The sequence below is a fragment of the Felis catus genome, chromosome C2, assembly GCF_018350175.1.
Source record: "Felis catus isolate Fca126 chromosome C2, F.catus_Fca126_mat1.0, whole genome shotgun sequence".
Classification (NCBI taxonomy): domain Eukaryota; kingdom Metazoa; phylum Chordata; class Mammalia; order Carnivora; family Felidae; genus Felis; species Felis catus.
Window position 1 is genome coordinate 126,801,024 of NC_058376.1, and position 23,250 is coordinate 126,824,273.

The 23,250-nt window shown below is 39.2% G+C and overlaps 1 protein-coding gene and 1 non-coding gene across 5 annotated transcripts in view; both read right to left on the reverse strand.

The window, feature by feature from the left end:
* Positions 1–23,250, reverse strand: part of PPP2R3A (protein phosphatase 2 regulatory subunit B''alpha) — a 210,679-nt gene that overhangs the window by 100,200 nt on the left and 87,229 nt on the right. For all 4 annotated transcript variants that reach the window (XM_045036403.1, XM_023260541.2, XM_045036402.1 and 1 more), the window contains one exon: positions 20,559–20,661. In XM_045036403.1, the coding sequence (XP_044892338.1) occupies positions 20,559–20,661 (103 nt within the window). The remainder of the gene's footprint in view (positions 1–20,558; positions 20,662–23,250) is intronic.
* On the reverse strand, positions 6,475–6,559 carry TRNAQ-UUG. Its single transcript has one exon. It is a non-coding gene; the product is annotated as a tRNA-Gln (tRNA).

The window sequence follows — 23,250 nt, forward strand, 5'->3', positions numbered from 1 at the left end:
AACAAAGGAGCTAGCTGGCACTATTTTCCTCCCCTTCCCCTCAGCATAAACATACAGCCACCTGTGGGAAGAAGCACAGAGCTGACACTGGCTTCCTAAGTTGATTATATCAAGCTCCACTCCCCTGTGCTCTGACTGGTAGGACTGCCTTTCTCAGTCAAGCTGCTTCAGTCCCAGTGCAGTGGGCCCCTCCTCCAAAAGACCAGTACAAACCCCTGCCCACACCACGTCTCCCAACCAGAGTTCTGTGGAGCCTCAGTTCTGATGGAGTTGGGTGTCAGGCCTCGTTGCAAAAGCAGACCACAGCAACCTAGTTAAAACTTGCCACATTCATGCCAGGCACCAAACACTGCCCACAGTAGGCAAGGAGAGCCTCTGCAGGTAACTGGCCTGAAGGACAGAGCAGCCAATAGTAGACACACAACACACAATAGCAGAGTAATGCAGCACACACTGGAGATACTCCCTGAAGTATCTACTAGGCACTAAGTGACCTCTTTTTCATAAGGCCATTACTTTCAGAAGCAGGAGACATACATGGTTTTTTCTAACACACAGAAGAAGGCAGAGACTTAGACAAAATGCCAAGATGGAGGAATTTACTCCAAATGAAAGAACAAGATAAGGCCATGGCCAGAGATCTAAGCAAAACAGATATAAGTAACATGACTGATGAAGAATTTAAAGCAACAATAATAAGGGCGTGAGAAAAGAATACAAGACATCAGTGAGATCCTTACCACACAGATAAAAGAGTTAAGAAATAATTAGAGATGAAGAATGCAATAAATAAGACTGGAAACACGCTTGATGCAATGAGCAGCAGGCTAGAAGATGCAGAGGAATGAATTAGTGACCTAGCAGACAAACTAATGGAAAATAATGAAGCTGAATAAAAGAGAAAAAGAATTATGCAACACAAGAATAGACTTAGGAAACTCAGTGACTCCATCAAACTTTTGTTTTAATAACTTTTGTATTATAGGAGTTTTAGAAGAGAGAGAAAAGGGGGCAGAAAATTTATTTCAAGAAATAATAGCAGAAAATTTCCCCAAGCTGGAGAAGGAAACAGACATCCAGATCCATGAGGCACAGAGAACTTCCATCAAAATCAGGCCAACACGAAGACATAATGTAATTAAATTTGCAAAATACAGAGATAAAGAAAAAAATCTTAAAAGCACTTAGACATAAGAAGTCCTTAACTTACAAGGGAAAATCCATAAGACTAGCTGGAGGTTTCTCATCAAAAACTTAGCAAGTCAGAAGGGAGTAGCATGATATATTCAAAGTGGTAAATGGGAAAAATCCGCAGCCAAGAATACTCTATCCAGTAAGGCTACCGTTCAGAACTGAAGGAGATATAAAGAGTTTAGACACACACTAAAGGAGTTTGTGACCACTAAACCAGCCCTGTAAGAAATATTAAAGGGGACTCTGACTTAAAAGAAGATCAAAGGTGACAAAGATAAGAAAAGATCCCAGAAAATCTCCAGGAAAAATGACAAAACAAGTAATAAAATGGCAACAAATACATATCTATCAATAATTACTTTGACTGTTAATGGACCAAATGCTCCAATCACAAGACATAGGTAACAGAATGGATAAAAAAACAAGATCCATGTATAATACACTGCCTACAAAAGACTCATGTTAGACCTAAAGACACCTATAGATTGAAAGTGAGGGCATGGAGAAACATGTATCATGCAAATGAAAGCTGGAGTAGCAACATATCAGACAAATTAGACGTTACAACAAAGATGTAAAAAGAGGCAAAGAAGGGCATTATATAATCATAAAGGGACGCCCCAACAAGAAGATATAACAACTTTAAGTACTTGTTCACTCAACATGGGAGCACTCAAATACATAAAACAATTACTAAAAAAGATAAAAGAACTTAGAACAACATAAGAATAGTAGGGGACTTTAACACCCCACTAACATCAACTGACAGCTCATCTATACAGAAAATAAATAAGGAAACAATGGCTTTGAATGACACACTGGACCAATGGATTTAACAGATATACTCAGAACATTCAAATCCTAAAACAGCAGAATACACATTCTTTTCAACTGCACATGGAACATTCTCTAGAACAGATCACAGATTAGGTCACAAATCAGGCCTCAACAAATACAAAAAGATTGAAATCATACCATGTACCTTTTCTGACCATAGCACTATGAAACTAGAAGTCAACCATAAAAAAAAAAATAAAGGAAAAAATTTTGGAAAGACCATAAATACACGAAGGTTAAATAACATGCTACTACACAATGGATGGGTCAATCAGGAAATCAAAGAAGAAATTAAAAAAAAACCATGTAAACAAATGAAAATGAAAACACGATGGTCCAAAACCTTTGGGATGCAGCAAAAGTAGTCATAAGAGGAAGTATATAGCAACACAGGCCTATCTCAAGAAGCAAGAAAAATCTCAAATATGCAACCTAACCTTACACCTAAAGGAGCTGGAAAAAAAACAAATGAAGCCAGCAGAAGTAGTGAAATAAAAGAAATTAGAGCAGAAATAACTAATATAGAAACAAAAAATCCCAGTAAAACAGATCAATGAAACCATCAAGGAGCTGGGTTTTTTTGGAAAAAATTAATAAACCCCTAGGCAGACTTATCAAAAAGAAAAGAAAAAGGACCCAAATTAATAAAATTACCAATGAGAGAGAAAAAAATCACAACCAACACCACAGAAATACAAACAATTATAAGAAAATATTATGAAAAATTATATGCCAACAAATTGGGCAATCTGAAAGAAATGGATACATTCTTAGAAACATATAAACTACCAAAATTGAAACAGTAAGAAATAGAAAACTTGAGCAAACCAATAATCAGCAAAGAAATTGAATCAGAAATAAAAAATCTCCCAACACACAAAAGTCCAGGGCCAGATGGTCCCATAGGCAAATTCCACCAAAAATTTAAATAAGTTAATATCTATTCTTCTCAAACTATTCCAAAAAATAGAAATGGAAGGGAAACTTTCAAACTCATTCTCTGATGCCAGCATTCCAAAACCAAAGACCTCACTAAAAAAGAGAACTACAGAACAATATCCCTGATGAACATGGATGCAAAAATTCTCAACAAAATACTAGCAAATTGAATCCCATAGTACATTAAAAGAATCATTCACCATGACCAACTGGGATTTATTCTTGGGTTTCAGGGGTGGTTCATTATTTGCAAATCAATTAACGTGATACACATTAATAAAAGAAAGGGTAAAAACCATATGATCCTCTCAATAGATGGAGAAAAAGCATTTGACAAAGTACAGCATCCGTTCTTGATAAAAACCCTCAACAAAGTAGGGATAGAGGGAGCATACCTCAACATCATAAAGGCCATATACAAAAAATCCACAGCCAATATCCTCAGCTGGGAAAAACTGAGCTTTTCCTGTATGGTCAAGAACAAGACACAGATGTCCACTCTTACCACTGTTATTTAATATAGTACTAGAAGTCCTAGCTTCAGCAATCAGACAACAGAAATAAATAAAAGGCATCCAAAGTGGCAATGAAGAAGTCAAACTTTCACTATTTGCTGATGACATGATACTCTTCTGTAGAAAACCAGAAAGACTCCACCAAAAAATTGCTAGAAATGATATACCATTTTTGTGTGTGTATATATACATATAGTATACACACTATACAAAATTAATGCACAAAAGTTCCAGGATACAAAATTAATGCAAAAAAAATCTGATGCATTTCTATACACCAATAATGAAGCAGCAGGAACAGAAATCAGGAATCGATCCCATTTACAACTGCACTAAAAATCATAAGATACCAAACTGGTAAAAGATCTGTACTCTGAAAACCATAAAACACTGATGAAAGCAACTGAAGATGACAGAAAGAAATAGAAAGACATTCCATGCTCATTGATTGTTAGAACAAATATTATAAAAATGTCTATACTACTGAAAGCAATCTATATATGTAATGCAATCACTATCAAAATACCAAGCGTTTTTCATAGAGCTAGAACTAGCAATCCTAAAATTTGTATGGAACCACAAAACATCCCAAATAGCCAATGCAACATTGAAAAAGCAAAGCTGGAAGCATTACAATTCTGGCCTTAAGTCATATTAAAAAGCTGTAGTGACCAAAGCAGTATGGTAAAGGTACAAAAACAGACGCATAGATCAATGGAACAGAACAGAAATCCAGAAATGAACCCACAACTATATGGTCAATCAATCTTCAACAAAGCTGGAAAGAAAATGCAATGGGAAAAAAGACAGTTTCTTCCAACAAATAATGCTGGGAAAACTGGACAGCAACATGCAGAAGAATGAAATTGGACCACTTTCTTACACCATACACAAAAATAAATTCAAAATGGATGAAAGACCTAAATATGAGACAGAAAACCATCAAAATCCTAGGGGAGAAACCAGGCAGCAATCTCTTTGACCTTGGCTGGAGCAACTTCTTACTAGACAACATCGCTGGAGGCAAGGGAAACAAAAGCTAAAATAAACTATTGGGACTTCATCAAAATAAAAATCTTCTGCACAGTGAAGGAAATAATCAACAAAATGAAAAAAGGCACCCTACAGAATAGGAGAAGGTATCTGCAAATAACATATGTGATAAAGGGTTAGTATCCAAAACATAAAGAACTTAAAAAACTTGGGGTGCCTGAGTGGCTCAGTCAGTTAAGCATCCGACTTCGGCTCAGGTCATGATCTCAAAGTTCATGAGTTCAAGCCCCGCATCCAGCTCTGTGCTGATGGCTCAGAGCCTGGAGCCTGCTTCAGATTCTGTGTCTCCCCTCTCTCTCTGCTCCTCCCCCGCTCATGCTATGTCTGTCTCTCAAAAATAAATGAACATTAAAAAAAAATAATAAAAAAGAACCTACAAAACTCAACATCCAAAAAATGAGTAATCCAATTAAAAAATGGGCAGGAGACATGAATAGACATTTTTCCAAAGAAGATATACAAAGGGGAAACAGACACATGAAAAGATGTTCAACATCATTCATCATCAGGGAAATGCAAATCAAAACTACAATGAGGTAACACCTCACACCTGTCAGGATGGCTGAGATCAACAACACAAGAAATAACAGATGTTGGCAAGAATGTGAAGAAAGGGGAGTCCTCTTGCACTGCTGGTGGGAATGCAAACTGGTGCAGCCACTCTGGAAAACAGTATGGAGGTTCCTCAGAAAGTTAAAAACAGAACTACCCTATAGTCCAGCAACTGCACTACTGTGTATTTACCCACAGAATACAAAAACACTAATTCAAAGGGATATATGCATCTCTATCTTTATAGCAGCACTACCTACAATAGCCAAATTATGGAAACAGCCTGTCGATCAACTGATGAATGGATAAAGAAGATGGATATAGTATATACTATATGTATACACACACACACACACACACACACACACACACACACACACACACACACAGAGGAATATTACTCAGCCATCAAAAAGAATGACATCTTGCCATTTGCAATGACATGGATGAAGCTAGAGAGTATTATGCTAAGTGATGTAAGTTAGAGAAAGACAAATACCATTAGATTTCATTCATATGTGGAATTTAAGCAATGAAATAAGGAAACGGGGAAATAAGGAAACGGGGAAATAAAGAGAGTGGCAAACCAGGAAACAGACTTTTAAAGGTAGAGAACAAGCTGATGGTTACCAGAAGGGAGCTGGGTGAGGGGATGGGTTAAATAGGTGATGGGGATTAAGGCATGCACTTGTTGTGTGATGAGCACCAGGTGGTGTTGTATGGAAGTGCTGAGTCACTATATTGTATACCTGAAATTAATATTATCTTGTATGTTAACTGGAATTTAAATGAAAACCTAAAAAGAAAAATACCCCCCTCCCACTATTTTTATATTACTGTCAATTCTTCCCTTATTGTCTGTAAATATTTGCTTCATTTATTTAAATACTAGACTACATTGGGTATTTATAGTTGTTATATTCTTATTGGATTGATCATTATGTAATGCCCTTCTTTGTCTCTTGTTACAGTCTTTGTTTTAAAGTCTATTTTGTCTGATGATAAGTATGGCTATTCCAGCTTTTTGTTTCCATTTGCTTGGGATATCTTTTTCCATCTCTTCACTTATAAGTCAATCTCATATAGGCAGCGTGCAGGTAGGTCTGTTTTTTTTTTTTTCAATATATGAAATTTATTGTCAAATTGGTTTCCATACAACACCCAGTGCTCATCCCAAAAGGTGCCCTCCTCAATACCCATCACCCACCCTCCCCTCCCTCCCACCCCCCCATCAACCCTCAGTTTGTTCTCAGTTTTTTTTTAATTTTTTTTTTTAACGTTTATTTTTGAGACAGAGAGAGACAGAGCATGAATGGGGGAGGATCACAGAGGGAGGGAGACACAGAATCTGAAATAGGCTCCAGGCTCTGAGCTGTCAGCACAGAGCCCAACGTGGGGCTTGAACCCACGGACCGCGAGATCATGACCTGAGCCAAAGTCAGACGCCCAACCGACTGAGCCACCCAGGCGCCCCTGTTCTCAGTTTTTAAGAGTCTCTTATGCTTTGGCTCTCTCCCACTCTAACTTCTTTTTTTTTTTTTTTTCCTTCCCCTCCCCCATGGGTTTCTGTTAAGTTTCTCAGGATCCACATAAGACTGAAAACATATGGTATCTGTCTTTCTCTGTATGGCTTATGCCACTTACCATCACTCTCTCCAGTTCCATCCACATTGCTACAAAGGGCTATATTTCGTTCTTTCTCATTGCCATGTAGTACTCCATTGTGTATATAAACCACAATTTCTTTATCCATTCATCAGTTGATGGACATTTGGGCTCTTTCCACAATTTGGCTATTGTTGAGAGTGCTGCTATAGACATTGGGGTACAAGTGCCCCTATGCATCAGTACTCCTGTATCCCTTGGTTAAATTCCTAGCAGTGCTATTGCTGGGTCATAGGGTAGGTCTATTTTTAATTTTCTGAGGAACCTCCACACTGTCTTCCAGAGTGGCTGCACCAGTTTGCATTCCCACCAACAGTGCAAGAGGGTTCCCGTTTCTCCACATCCTCACCAGCATCTATAGTCTCCTGATTTGTTCATTTTGGCCACTCTGACTGGCGTGAGGTGATATCTGAGTGTGGTTTTGATTTGTATTTCCCTGATGAGCAGTGACGTTGAGCATCTTTTCATGTGCCTGTTGGCCATCCGGATGTCTTCTTTAGAGAAGTGTCTATTCATGTTTTCTGCCCATTTCTTCACTGGGTTGTTTTTCAGGTGTGGAATTTGGTGAGCTCTTTATAGATTTTGGATACTAGCCCTTTGTCCGACATGTCATTTGCAAATATCTTTTCCCATTCCGTTGGTTGCCTTTTAGTTTTGTTGTTTCCTTTGCTGTGCAGAAGCTTTTTATCTTCAGAAGGTCCCAGTAATTCAGTTTTGCTTTTAATTCTCTTGCCTTTGGGGATGTGTTGAGTAAGAGATTGCTACGGCTGAGGTCAGAGAGGTCTTTTCCTGCTTTCTCCTCTAGGGTTTTGATGGTTTCCTGTCTCACATTCAGGTCCTTTATCCATTTTGAGTTTATTTTTGTGAATGGTGTCAGAAAGTGGTCTAGTTTCAACCTTCTGCATGTTGCTGTCCAGTTCTCCCAGCACCATTTGTTAAAGAGACTGTCTTTTTTCCACTGGATGTTCTTTCCTGCTTTGTCAAAGATTAGTTGGCCATACGTTTGTGGGTCTAGTTCTGGGGTTTCTATTCTATTCCATTGGTCTACGTGTCTGTTTTTGTGCCAATACCATGCTGTCTTGATGATAACGGCTTTGTAGTAGAGGCTAAAGTCTGGGACTGTGATGCCTCCTGTTTTGGTCTTCTTCTTCAATATTACTTTGGCTATTCGGGGCCTTTTGTGTTTCCATATGAATTTTAGAATTGCTTGTTCTAGCTTCAAGAAGAATGCTGGTGCAATTTTTATTGGGATTGCATTGAATGTGTAGATAGCTTTGGGTAGTATTGACATTTTGACAATATTTATTCTTCCAATTCATGAGCAGGGAATGTCTTTCCATTTCTTTATATCTTCTTCAATTACCTTCATAAGCTTTCTATAGTTTGCAGCATACAGATCCTTTACATCTTTGGTTAGATTTATTCCTAGGTATTTTATGCTTCTTGGTGCAATTGTGAATGGGATCAGTTTCTTTATTTGTCTTTCTGTTGCTTCATTGTTAGTGTATAAGAATGCAACTGATTTCTGTACATTGATTTTGTATCCTGCAACTTTGCTGAATTCATGTATCAGTTCTAGCAGACTTCTGGTGGAGTCTTATTGGGTTTTCCATGTATAATATCATGTCATCTGCAAAAAGTGAAAGCTTGACTTCATCTTTGCCAATTTGGATGCCCTTGATTTCCTTTTGTTGTCTGATTGCTGATGCTAGAACTTCCAACACTATGTTAAACAGCAGCGGTGAGAGTGGGCATCCTTGTCGTTTTCCTGATCTCAGGGAAAAAGCTCTCAGTTTTTCCCCACGGAGGATGATGTTAGCTGTGGGCTTTTTATAAATGGCTTTTATGATATTTAAGTATGTTCCTTCTATCCCGACTTTCTCAAGGGTTTTTATTAAGAAAGGGTGCTGGATTTTGTCAAAGGCCTTTTCTGCATCGATTGACAGGATCATATGCTTCTTTTCATTAATGTGATGTATCACATTGATTGATTTGCGAATGTTGAACCAGCCCTGCATCCCAGGAATGAATCCCACTTGATCATGGTGAATAATTCTTTTTATATGCCGTTGAATTCGATTTGCTACTATCTTATTGAGAATTTTTGCATCCATATTCATCAGGGATATTGGCCTGTAGTTCTCTTTTTTTACTGGGTCTCTGTCTGGTTTAGAAATCAAAGTAATACTGGCTTCATAGAATGAGTCTGGAAGTTTTCCTTCCCTTTCATTTCTTGGAATAGCTTGAGAAGGATAGGTATTATCTCTGCTTTAAATGTCTGGTAGAACTCCCCTGGGAAGCCATCTGGTCCTGGACTCTTATTTGTTGGGAGATTTTTGATAACCGATTCAATTTCTTTGCTGGTTATGGGTCTGTTCAAGCTTTCTATTTCCTCCTGATTGAGTTTTGGAAGAGTGTGGGTGTTTAAGAATTTGTCCATTTCTTCCAGGTTGTCCAATTTGTTGGCATATAATTTTTCATAGTATTCCGTGATAATTGCTTGTGTTTCTGAGGGACTGGTTGCAATAATTCCATTTTCATTCATGATTTTATCTATTTGGGTCATCTCCCTTTTCTTTTTGAGAAGCCTGGCTAGAGGTTTATCAATTTTATTTTTTCAAAAAACCAACTCTTGGTTTCACTGATCTGCTCTATAGTTTTTTTAGATTCTATATTGTTTATTTCTGCTCTGATCTTTACTATTTCTCTTCTTTTGCTGGATTTGGGGAGTCTTTGCTGTTCTGCTTCTATTTCCTTTAGGTGTGCTGTTAAGATTCTGTATTTGTGATTGTTCTTGTTTCTTGAGATAGGCCTGGATTGCAATGTATTTTCCTCTCAGGACTGCCTTCGCTGCATCCCAAAGCATTTGGATTGTTGTATTTTCATTTTCGTTTGTTTCCATATATTTTTAAATTTCTTCTCTAATTGCCTGGTTGACCTACTCATTCTTTAGTAGGGTGTCCTTTAACTTCCATGCTTTTGGAGGTTTTCCAGACTTTTTCCTGTGGTTGATTTCAAGCTTCATGGCATTGTGGTCTAAAAGTATGCATGGTATAATTTCAATTCTTGTATACTTATGAAGGGCTGTTTTGTGACCCAGTATATGATCTATCTTGGAGAACGTTCCATGTGCACTTGAGAAGAAAGTATATTCTGTTGCTTTGGGATGCAGAGTTCTAAATATATCTGTCAAGTCCATCTGATCCAATGTGTCATTCAGGGCCCTTGTTTCTTTATTGACCATGGGTCTAGATGATCTATTCATTTCTGTAAGTGGAGTGTTAAAGTCCCCTGCAATTACCACATTCTTATCAATAAGGTTGCTTATGTTTGTGAGTAATTGTTTTATATATTTGGGGGCTCCGGTATTCGGCGCATAGACATTTATAATTGTTAGCTCTTCCTGATGGATAGACCCTGTAATTATTATATAATGCCCTTCTTCATCTCTTGTTACAGCCTTTAATTTAAAGTCTAGTTTGTCTGATATAAGTATGGCTACTCCAGCTTTCTTCTGGCTTCCAGTAGCATGATAAATAGTTCTCCATCCCCTCACTCTCAATCTAAAGGTGTCCTCAGATCTAAAATGAGTCTCTTGTAGACAGCAAATAGATGGGTCTTGTGTTTCTATCCATTCTGATACCCTATGTCTTTTGGTTGGCGCATTTAGTCCATTTACATTCAGTGTTATTATAGAAAGATACGGGCTTAGAGTCATTGTGATGTATGTTTTATGCTTGTAGCGATGTGTCTGGTACTTTGTCTCACAGGATCCCCCTTAGGATCTCTTGTAGGGCAGGTTTAGTGGTGACGAATTCCTTCAGTTTTTGTTTGTTTGGGAAGACCTTTATCTCTCCTTCTATTCTAAATGACAGACTTGCTGGATAAAGGATTCTTGGCTGCATATTTTTTTCTGTTCAATACATTGAAGATCTCGTGCCAATCCTTTCTGGCCTGCCAAGTTTCAAAAGAGAGATCAGTCACGAGTCTTATAGGTCTCCCTTTATAAGTTAGGGCACGTTTATCCCTTGCTGCTTTCAGAATTTTCTCTTTATCCTTGTATTTTGCCAGTTTGACTATGATATGTTGTGCAGAAGATCGATTCAAGTTACATCTGAAGGGAGTTCTCTGTGCCTCTTGGATTTCAATGCCTTTTTCCTTCCCCATTTCAGGGAAGTTCTCAGCTATTATTTCTTCAAGTACACCTTCAGCACCTTTCCCTCTCTCTTCCTTCTCTGGGATACCAATTATGTATATATTATTTCTTTTAGTGTGTCACTTAGTTCTCTAATTTTCCCCTCATACTCCTGGATTTTTTTATCTCTCTTTTTCTCAGCTTCCTCTTTTTCCATAACTTTATCTTCTAGTTCACCTATTCTCTCCTCTGCCTCTTCAATCCGAGCCGTCGTTGTTTCCATTTTGTTTTGCATTTCGTTTAAAGCATTTTTCAGCTCCTCCTGACTGTTCGTTAGTCCCTTGATCTCTGTAGCAAGAGATTCTCTGCTGTCCTGTATACTGTTTTCAAGCCCAGCGATTAATTTGATGACTATTATTCTAAATTCACTTTCTGTTATATTATTTAAATCCTTTTTGATCAGTTCATTAGCTGTTATTTCCTGGAGATTCTTCTGAGCGGAATTCTTCCGTTTGGTCATTTTGGATAGTCCCTGGAGTGGTGAGGACCTGCAGGGCACTTCCCCTGTGCTGTGGTGTATAACTGGAGCTGGTGGGCGGAGTCACAGACCTGACGTCTGCCCCCAGCCCACCACTGGGGCCACAGTCAGACTGGTGTGTGCCTTCTCTTCCCCTCTCCTAGGGGCGGGATTCACTGTGGGGTGGCGTGGCCCGTCTGGGCTACTTGCACACTGCCAGGCTTGTGGAGCTGGGGATCTGGTGTATTAGCTGGGGTGGGTAGGCAAGGTGCACGGGGGCAGGAGGGGCAGGCTTAGCTTGCTTCTCCTTAGGTGATCCACTTCAGGAGGGGCCCTGTGGCAGCTGGAGGGAGTCAGACCTGCTGCTGGAGGGGTGGCTCCACAGAAGCACCGCGTTGGGTGTTTGCATGGAGCAAGCAAGTTCCCTGGCAGGGACTGGTTCCCTTTGGGATTTTGGCTGGGGGATGGGTGAGGGAGATGGCACTGGCGAGCGCCTTTGTTCCTTGCCAAACTGAGCTCTGTCGACCCGGGGCTCAGCAACTCTCCCTCCCTTTGTCCTCCAGGCTTCCCGCTTTCCGAGCAGAGCTGTTAACTTATGACCTCCCAGATGCTAAGCAAGTCCCGCTTGCTGTCGGAACACACTTCGTCTGGCCCCTCCGCTTTTGCAAGCCAGACTCGGGGTCTCTGCTTGGCCAGCGGGCCGCCCCTCCGCCCCGGCTCCCTCCCGCCAGTCCGTGGAGTGCGCACTGCCTCTCCCCCCTTCCTACCCTCTTCCGTGGGCCTCTCCTCTGCGCTTGGCTCCGGAGACTCCATTCTGCTAGTCTTCTGGTGGTTTTCTGGGTTAGTTAGGCAGGTGTAGGTGGAATCTAAGTGATCAGCAGGATGCACAGTGAGCCCAGCGTCCTCCTAAGCCACCATCTTCCAGTCTGTGTCCGGTAGGTCTTGTTTTTTAATCCATTCAGTCACTCCATGTTTTTTTATTGGAACATTTAGTCTATCTACATTTAAAGTAATTATGGGGGCGCCTGGGTGGCTCAGTCGGTTGAGTGTCTGACTTCGACTCAGGTCATGATCTCACGGTTTGTGAGTTTGAGGGCTGTTTTGGGCTCTGTGCTGACAGCTTGGAGCCTGGAGCCTGCTTCTGATGCTGTGTCTCCCTCTCTCTCTCTGCGCTTCCCCCACTCACGTTCTGTCCCTCTTTCTCTCAAAAATAAATAAACATTAAAAATTAAAAAAAAATAATTATTGACAGGTATGTACTTACTGGCATTTTGTTCATTGTTTTCTGGTAGTTTTTTGGTGGTTGGATGACTTTCTATTCTAAGTTAATGGTCACTTAAGTCCTAATATATTCTAAAAGCACCATATTTTTAATCCTCTGCACATCCCCTGATGTTTTATGTATTTGATGTCATATTTTACAACTTTTTATTTTGTGCATCCCTTAACTATTGTACATATAGTCGATTTTACTATTTGTCTTTTAACTTTCATACTAGCTTTATAAGTGGTTGAGCCACTACCTTTACTGTATGTTTGCTTTTACTGGTGAGGGTTTTGGGGTTTTTTTTCATAATTTTCTTACTTCTAGTTATGGCCTTTTTTTCTGCTTAAAGAAGTTCTTTTAGCAATTCTTGTAAGGCTGGTTCACTTCAAAAAAGTTTAAAAAAACTTAAAGAAGTTAAACTTCTTTAGTTTTTGTCTGAGAAACTTTCTCTCTTTCAATTCTGAAATATAGCCTTGTTAGGTAGAGTACTCTTGGTTGTGGGGTTTTTCATTTTTCCTTTTCCTTTTAGCACTTTAAATATATCATTCCACCCCCTTCTGGCCTGAAAAATTTTTGCCGTAATGTTAGCTCATACGTTTATGGGTGTTCCCTTGTGGGTAGCTAGCTGCTTTTCTCTTGCTGCTTTTTAAGATTCTTTCTAACTTTTCACATTTCAATTATTACGTGACTTATGTGGACCTCTTTGGGTTCATCTTGTTTGGGGCTCTCTGAGGTTCCTGGACCCAGATGTCTGTTTTCTTCCTCAGTTAAAAAATTTTTCAGTTATTATTTCTTCAAATATGTTTTCTGCTTTTTCTCTCTTCTCCTTCTAGGATCCTTCTAATGCAAATGTTGCTAAGCCCGATGTTGTCTAAGAGGTCCCTTAAACTATTCTCATATTAAAAATTTTCACTCTGCTGTTCAGCTTGGATAATTTCCACTACTCTGCTTTCTAGATCATTGATCCATTCTTTTGCATCCTCTAACTGCCGTTGATTCCCTCTAGTGTATTTTTTCATTTCAATTATTGTTCTTCAGTCCTGATTGGTTCCCTTTAACATTTTCTCTTTGTTGAAGTTTTCACTGTGTTCATTCATTCTTCTCTATAGTTCTAGTGAGCATCTTTATGACCATTATTTGAACTCCCTATTAGCTAGACTGCTTATTTCCATTTTGTAAAGTTTTTTCTGAGGTTGTTTTCTGTCTTGTTCTTTTATTTGAAACACATTCCTGTCTCCTCATTTTGTCTGACTCTTCTTGTTTCTATGTATTGTCTGACTCTCCTTGTTTCTATGTTTTAGGTAAATCAGCTACATCTCCTGGTCATGAAGGAGTGGCCTTATGTAGAAGGCATCCTGTGGGGCCCAGAAACACAGTCTTCCCTGGTCACCAGAACCAGATCTCCAGGGGTGACTCTGTGTGGCCTGCATGTTCCCTCCCTTTGTGGCTAGGCCACAACTTCTGTGAGGAGGGCTGCCCCCAACTCCCCCGGGTAGGAGTAGTTTTTGAGGGTGCAGGTCCTGGCTGAGGCTGCCCACTATGTACGATGGGATGGAAACGGCTTTGGAGGCAAGTGCCATTCCTAGACTAGGGTGCCTACTGGATGTGGCAGGGTGGGAGCTACTCTGGAGGGGGCCTGCTGGGGAAAGTCTGCAAGGGAATGCTAGAATGGGGCAAATGGTGCTAACAAGGAACATGCAGAGTGTCAGAACTGGCACCCACCCACATTTGGGCCAGCTAGGCAGGAGGGCAAGAAAAATGTAGCCTGCCACTGCTTCCATTCCAGGAGAAATTTCCTACTTTCTTAGTGGTCCAACATCATGTCTCTTGGGCAAAGGAGAAGTGAAGTTAAATGGACTTTCTTTTCTTACTCTCCATCAGTTGTTTATAATCATTCCATATTTCAGTTTGTTTCAAGCTTAAAACATGACTGTCTTATACAGTTTTTTTCAGTTTTCTTGGGAGTTTTGAATTGCTTTTCTTTAACTTGTTCATACAGAATGCTGGGCTGTCAGCATACCCTCTAGTTTCTGTTCTCAAATATAATAGTACTGCATGGAGTAGCTCCTCCCCTCCCTATTCCCCTTTATTGAGAACTTCCCAGAGAAACCCCATCACCTTTTCTATTCTGGACTGGCTGCTCTTCAGTTGCCATCTAAGGTCTTCCCTTCACTGCTTCTTTGGATTGAATCCACTGCTTCGTGGATCATATATTCCTCTTTCTTGGTTTACTTAATTTGACATAGTATATATATTCAAGTAACTCTAAGAAGACAGACAAACTTTCTGCTGTTTTTTTTCCATGTTTGTTTATTTTTGAGAGAGAGATCTGCGCTGTCAATGCAGAGCCTGATGTGGGGCTCAAACTCATGAAACTTGAGACCATGACCTGAGCCGAAGTCAGACACTTAACCACTTAACCAACTAAGCCACCCAAGTGCCCCACTTTCTTACATTTTAAATGCCTTTATTCTAAACCTCATATCTGACTGATAGCTTGGCAGATATTAGAAATCTGATTTCAAATTCATTTCCCTAGAGTTGCCAAGGAGAATCTAACAGCACCTCAATTTTTGTTCCTGTTAAAGGAACCTCGTTTTTCTCTCTGAAAACTTTTAGTATCTTTTCATCAGTTTTTCTAAAATTTCAAGATGATACGTTTATGTCTGTTTCTTTTTTTTTATTCATTGTACTTGGCTTTTTTCAAGCAAAAGACTTGTATTGTATATAATTTCTTTAATTCTGTGGGCAAGAATGGAGGGAGCAAGAGAAACTGGGGTGGGAGTGTCAATTTCTATTTTTGATTAGATGCTAGTTACACAAGCATGTTGTGTTTCTCCCAAAGAGGGAAACAGGGATCCCAAGGAATCCTACTGGGTTCCAGCTCTTTGGACTCATCACCCCAGTCTCTCCAATTCTCTCCATTCTGTATTATTTCTTTTAATTTTTTTTAGTGTTTATTTATTTTTGAGAGAGAAGGAACACGAGTGGAGGAGAGGCAGAGAGAGAGAGAGGGAGACAGAGAATCTGAAATAGGCTCCAGGCTCTGAGCTGTTAGCACAGAGCCCAACACGGGGCTCAAACTCAGGAACGGCGAGATCATGACCTGAGCCGAAGTCGGATGCCCAAACGGCTGAGCCATCCAGGTGCCCCTCCATTCTATATTATTTCTGTGATGAGTTCCTTCTCTCCATTTTGTCTTTTTTTCTTCTCCAGACTCCAGTTAGTTGTTGAAATTCTTGTCTTTATGTCGCCTCCCTCCGTCTCCCCTGCCCCCTCCCCCCTTGCAAGATATCCTAAACTTTAGCTTCTAGGCCTTATGATGAAATTTTAAATTTTGGTACATTTTAAAATTCTAACAGCTCTTTCCAGTGGTTAGCATTCTGTTTTCATAATATTCTATTCTTATTTTAGATAATCTCTCTGAATATAGTAATTGTTTAAAAAGACTTTATTTTTTAGAACAGTTTTAAAGAAAAATCTGGAAGACAGTACGAGAGTTCCCATATATGTTGCATTACATTAGCATTTATTATAATAAGCAACTATTATAATAATATTGATATTATATTACTATTATGAGAGACCCTACTTTATTCACATTTAGTTTTTGTCTAATATGTTTTTTCTGTCCCAGGATCCTACCCAGGATCTCCTATTACACTTAGTTGTCATATCTCCTTAGGCTCCTTTGGCTGTGACAGTTTTACAAATTTTCCTTTTTTTTGATGACCTTGACAGTTCTGAGGAGTGCTGGCCAGGTACTATCTAGAATACTTGTCTATTGGAATTTGTCTTAGCATGCTTTCTTGTTTGTTATTTTGTTTATGCTTGTGAATAAAATGCCAGGCTGCACTTTACTTTTGGGAACCAAATAGAATCAACTGGTCCATTGTTCTATATACCACCCTTCAATGAATCCCCATTTCTAATAGTTCCCGTCAGATCTGCCAACCCTGAGTTTATAGCTACTTTGGAATCCTGCTGAGAGAATAAAGGAGAGCAGCTCACTTCTCCACTATAGCCCATACATAGCCCCTCATTCTGGGCTGTGGTTTCCGTAGCTTGCTTCTGCCTTCTTTTTTTTTTTTAATGTTTTTATTTATATTTGAGAGAGACACACACACAACACAAGCAGGGGAGAGGCAAAGAGAGAGGGAGACACAGAATCTGAAACAGGCTCCAGGCTCAAGCTGTCAGCACAGAGCCTGACATGGGGCTCAAACTCACGAACCGTGAGATCATGACCTGAGCTAAAGTCAGACACTTAACCGACTGGTGCCCCTTCTGCCTTCTACCTTAAGAAATATGGTAACCTCTTGACAGTAATTTTTTTCTCCTGCATTCTTCTTTACTATTCCATTTATTTTCATATGTTTATTCTTTTAAACTCCTAGACTTTAACTTCAGAGAAGTTTGGGACAGAATGGAAGGAGAATGTATCTATTCAGTCTGTCATCTTTACCTGAAGATTCCACAAGTCCATTTGTTAAAGAAAAATAAAATCTCTCCTAATAAGCAAAGGAAGTATAAATGTCCACTAATGCATAATTACAGTTTTATTATTATTTGTAATTCTCTTGATATGGATTTAATTTAAACTCCTGTCAGAGGTCTTATTAAAACTTCTGGTAAAACTCAGTCAGGATAGGGTCCCCACAGGAAAGAGACTTCACCCATGTGAATCTTTCATGAAGGGACTACGTGTAAAGTCGTGGGCATGTTAAGGGAACACACAAGGGAACGGTGAGGCACCAGGAACAAGCAACAGAAAGATACCCTTACAATCCCTACAGCCAGAGGGACAAAGCAAGGAAAAGAGTTATAGGAGCGAGGTAGGCAATAGAACTGTGGAGAAGAGGCCACTCAGCAAAAGCTGCAGCATATAGATATGGTTGCTGTGCTGAAACAAAGTGGGGAAGAAATGCCCATTCCTGGCAGTATGATCCACTAACCAGACCCAACCATAAGCTAGTCAGGGAAGAGGACACAAAATATGTAGTTTGTAGGAGTCAGAGCAGGGTCAAGAATGGATCAAGGGGTGGATAGAGAACTGTTATTAAAACCTAATGTTTTTTTACTGGCACACAAACAGACACTCAAATTAATGGAACAGAATAGAGAACCCAAAAATGGACCCACAAACGTATGGCCAACTAATCTTTGACAAAGCAGGAAAGAATATCCAATGGAATAAAGACAGTCTCTTCAGCAAGTGGTGCTGGGAAAACTGGATAGCAACATGCAGAAGAACCTGGACCACTTTCTTACACCAGACACAAAAACAAACTCAAAACGGATGAAAGACCTAAATGCTAAGACAGGAAGCCATCAAAATCCTAGAGGAGAAAGCAGGCAAAAACTTCTTTGATCTTGGCTGCAGCAACTTCTTACTCAACAAGTCTCCAGAGGCAAGGGAAACAAAAGCAAAAATGAACTACTGGGACCCCATGAAAATAAAAACCTTCTGCATAGCAAAGGAAACAATCAGCAAAACTAAAAGGCAACCGACAGAATGGGAGAAGATATTTGCAAACGACATATCAGATAAAGGTTTAGTATCCAAAATCTATAAAGAACTCATCAGTGTCAACACCCAAAAAAACCAAATAATCCAGTGAAGAAATGGGGAAAAGACATGAATAGACACTTCTCCAAGGAAGACATCCAGATGGCCAACCGACACATGAAAAAATGCTCAACATCACTCATCATCAGGGAAATACAAATCAAAACCACAATGAGATACCACCTCACACCTGTCAGAATGGCTAACATTAACAACTCAGGCAACAACAGATGTTGGCGAGGATGCGGAGAAAGAGGATCTCTTTTGCATTGTTGGTGGGAATGCAAGCTGGTGCAGCCACTCTGGAAAACAGTATGGAGGTTCCTCAAAAAATTAAAAACAGAACTACCCTACTAGCCAGCAATTGCACTACTAGGCATTTATCCAAGGGATACAGGTATGCTGTTTTGAAGGGGCACAAGCACCCCAATGTTTATAGCAGCACTATCAACAACAAAGTATGGAGAGAGCCCAAATGTCCATCGATGGATGAATGAATAAAGAAGATGTGGTATACATATACAATGGAGGATTACTCGGAAATCAAAAAGAATGAAATCTTGCCATGTGCAACTACGTGGATGGAACTCGAGGGTACTATGCTAAGGGAAATTAGTCCATCAGAGAAAGACAAATATATGATTTCACTCGTATGAGGACTTTAAGACATAGAACAGATGAACATAAGGGGAGGGAAGCAAAAATAATATTAAAACAGGGAGGGGGACAAAACATAAGAGACTCTTAAATATGGAGAGCAAACTGAGGGTTATGGAAGGGGTTGTGGGAGGGGGGATGGGGTAAATGGGTAAGGGGCATTAAGGAATCTACTCTTGAAATCAATGTTGCACATATGCTAACTAATTTGGATGTAAATTTAAAAAATTAAAAAAAAACTTAATGTTTTTGAACAGACATTTATCTAAAGAGACATATAGATGGCTAACAGACACATGAAAAGATGTTCAACATCATCAATCATCAGGGAAATACAAATGAAAACCACAGTGAGATATTACCTCACACCTGTAAGAACAGTTAAAATCAAAAAAATAAATAAGAAGTGTTGGTAAGGATGTAGAGAACAGGGAACCCTCATGTGTACTGTTGGTGGGAACGCAACTTTGTACAGCCACTATGGAAAACAGTATGGTGGTTCTCCAAAAAATTAAAAATAGAATTACCATATAACCTAGTAATTCTACTATTGGGTATTTACCCAAAGAATATGAAAACACTAATATGAAAAGATACATGCATCCCTATGCTTATTGCTGCATTATTTACAATAGCCAAACTATGGAAGCAACTCGTGACCACTGACTGATGAATGGATAAAGAACAGGTGGTATATATTTATATGTATGTGTGTATACACACACACACACACACACACACACACACACACACACACACACACACACGATGAAATATTATGCAGCCATAAAAAAGAATTGAAACCTTGCCATTTGCAACATGAATGGACCTAGAGGGTATAATGCTAAGTGAAATAAGTCAATCACAGAAAGACAAACATTATACGATTTCACTCATATGTGAAACATGATTGTTGGGTGCACTTTTGATCTGTATGTTTTTTGTGTATATATTATATTTCAACAAAAAATTTACCAAAAAATGATGGCAGCCATGAATACAACTGAAAAAACAAAACAAACTATGTTAATATATTTTTCTGTCCTTCTTTAGGCATCCTCATGAACAGGTCAACAAAGATTTACTGGAACAACTAAAACAATGATAAGCATTCAACAGACATGAAAAGACAGACCTTAGCTTCAAGGAATTTGCAATCTGCTTAGGAAAGCCAAATATTTAGACATGAAATTAAGAATATTAATAAGCAACGTATCAGGCTATGAAGAATGCTATAGTAAAAAAAGATCCAATATTGGCATGTAACTGATTCTTATTGGAAGGCCTAGATGTAAATACTCCTCAAGTGGGCCCTTTCTGTTGGGCATAGGTCAATTAGGCCAAGTAGGCCAAATGTCTGGTTTCAGAAGGTGTTTCAATGTTTCCTGTGGTTAGACAAGGGGGAGGGTGAGTGGCACCCCTTTCTCTGCTTCAGTGGGAGTTGCCCTGTTTTATCTGTTTTATTAAAACTATGGGTTCTGTGTTAATTTTCATTTAACAAGAGGATTTTATTGCTAAAATGAGCTTGACAGCCACTCTTCTACAAATCTGACTTCTAGATTTGTATATCTCAATTGACATATCTTACAGCTGAAAAATATTTAAAACCTCTGAAACTCTAAAAATAAAACCCATTTTTAGAAGGAAATGAAAATTACCTGAAGTAAAGGGATAAAATCCTCCTGTTCTAGAGAGTTGCAGCTGGGCTTTGCCAGGAGACAGATAAACTTAGAGGCATCATCATGATGGTAATTCAGCAACCTACAAAAGAGACAACTGCTTAGGAAGTCTGGCTACTGTGAACAATGTCTACAATATCAACAGTTGCTAATTTCAGCCTCAACTGAAGGCCATTTAGATCTAGAACCAAGTTCTCTCTTTTCAAAGATTAAGAAAGGGAATTTTTCTACGCTCTTTTAGGTTTTTAAAGTTTATTTATTTATTTACTTACTTATTTGAGAGAGAATGAGAGAGAGAGAGCAAGCAGAAGGGAGGGCCAGAGAGAGAGGGAGAGAGAGAATCCCAAGCAGGCTCTGTACTGTTAGCACAGAGCCCAATGCTGGGCTTGAACTCATGAACTGTGAGATCATGATCCGAGCCAAAATCAAAAAGTCAGACGCTTAACCAACTAAGCCACCCAGGAGCCCCTCCATGCTCGTGATTTTGTCAAAGGGACACCTCAAGAAAAGCTCAATAACAAAATGGCATATTATTTTTGTAAAATGTTTCTGGGGCTAAGACCACAGGATCAACTAAACTAATTGCAGGGGAGGGAAAATGTCCATTCAGGGTTGGCACAGGACATCCAGGCCCAGAACTCTAGAGCTACATGCCAGCCAGGAGAGAATATATCAGTTGGACTACTATGCACCACATAAGACAAAGACTTCTGTTTGCCCAGTTTGGCAGACATATTCAGGGCCCACCTGATAGGGGGTTTCTGAAATTAGACTTTGAAGGGCCAATAAAAAAAGAAAAAAAAATTAATGAATGCCCTTTTAAGTCTTTAAGCTCTATGAATTCCTCATGCCCAACTAATACTGGACATTTCCACTTAGTAACTATACTCTGACAACAAAGTTAAAGTATCAAAAAACAAATTTTATATCTTCCCGTCAAAGCCAGTCCTTTTCCTGGACATCTATTTTTGTTAAAGGTGGAAATATCCAAATTATCTGGGCTTGAAATTTGAAGTCATTTTAAACTTATTTCTTTTCCTTATTTTATGCACATCCCATTAGTCTCCACATTTTCTTGTTTTTCTTCATTACATTTAGTGAATGCTAACTGTGTGCCACTTGTGTCTAGCCTTGAAGATACTTGGGATTCAGAATAAATAAGACACAGTTCTGTGCTCTGTAAACAGTTTATAGTCTAGTGAGAGTGCTACACCATTAAGATTATACTTACATACTCAGGTTATACTCTGTCATGCAACAGAAGTAATAAGCATGGGTGTCATGGGAGGACACAAGAGGGCCAGTGAGATTCCCTAGAACTGGTAAGTAGGAAAGAAGGATGCTGTGGGTCAGGAGGGCTGCAAGTACAAATGCCTGGTGTGAGAGTGTGTGGAATATTTTGGCAGCTACAAACACTGGGGTGGTAAGAAAAGTGGACATGAGCATATAGGATTGGCCTTTTTATGTTAGATCAGGAAGACTTGGCTTTGGCTTACTCCATGGAAGAATTTTAACTTGGACAGTGACAAGATCAGATGTGCTTTTCAAAAATATCAAGCAAAAATCCAACTATGGGCCTGAGCATGGATAGTAGCAGTGGGAGATGAAGACAAAGGGGAAAATCTGGTTGTAATGAGAAGGACAGGGTAGTTGATTGGTGTGGAGGGATGAAAGTAAGGGGAAGTCCATAACAACTCCTAGGTTTCCAGCTTGGATCCTTAAGTGTTTGGAATACAGGATGGGAATACAGGAGTCCTTAGGAATATTTCCTCAAAATGTTTTATACAACCATTCCCTCTTTTCTAATGCCAGTGTACTTTTGAGTTCAGTAAGGGTCTTATTACTTCATGCTGAAACCAACAGAAGGAAAAGGGTCAAAACAGATTTCAGTGTTCATCCAACCTTAAAACACAGGCAATTCATTCCGAAACATTCTTTGATTATATAATCCTCTTTTTCAAAAATGTTCAGTAGCTCTCTACCACTTATACGAATAGTCTAACTGCCTCAGTTCAGCATTTAAGGCTCTCTGTAACTAGATGGGAGCCTGCCTACCTATCTACCTTACTGCTTTGCTAAATGAAACTTCCACTCCAGACAGCTGGCCTGGTCCATTATTCTCTAAGTGTGCCATGTGCATTCTTGCCTCTTTGCCATTTCTCATATGATTCTACTCTCCTAGAATACCATCCCTCTTGACTTTGCTATTGGAATGCTGGCTATTCTTTAAGGTTCAGCTAATAATGCAAGTCTTTCAAAAAGCCTTCTCTCATAACTAAATTCTTTACTGATCTTTGTACTGTTTAATTTATTGTATTATATTTACCATTGTACTATTAGTTTGTTTTTATTTCACTGGCTCTTAAAGGGCAGACACAGTTATAGACAGGTCTTTTTTCTTCCTTAGCAGCCAGCACAGTGACTTTCACATAGAAGATTCTCAAAAAATGTTTGTGATCTAATGGATGTATACTTAAAAACTGACTTCATTTGTGATTATTAAAGTTATAGTATAATTTGTATATTAATTCTCCTTATCATTCTTTAGCATTCTCAAGGCCTCTACAGTTAAACATGTATACATTTCAGAAAAAGATTAGTATGTAATAAATGCTGATGGGAACCACCTCCTAGGATTAGAAAATGGTTGGGATGATCACAATAAAAAGGT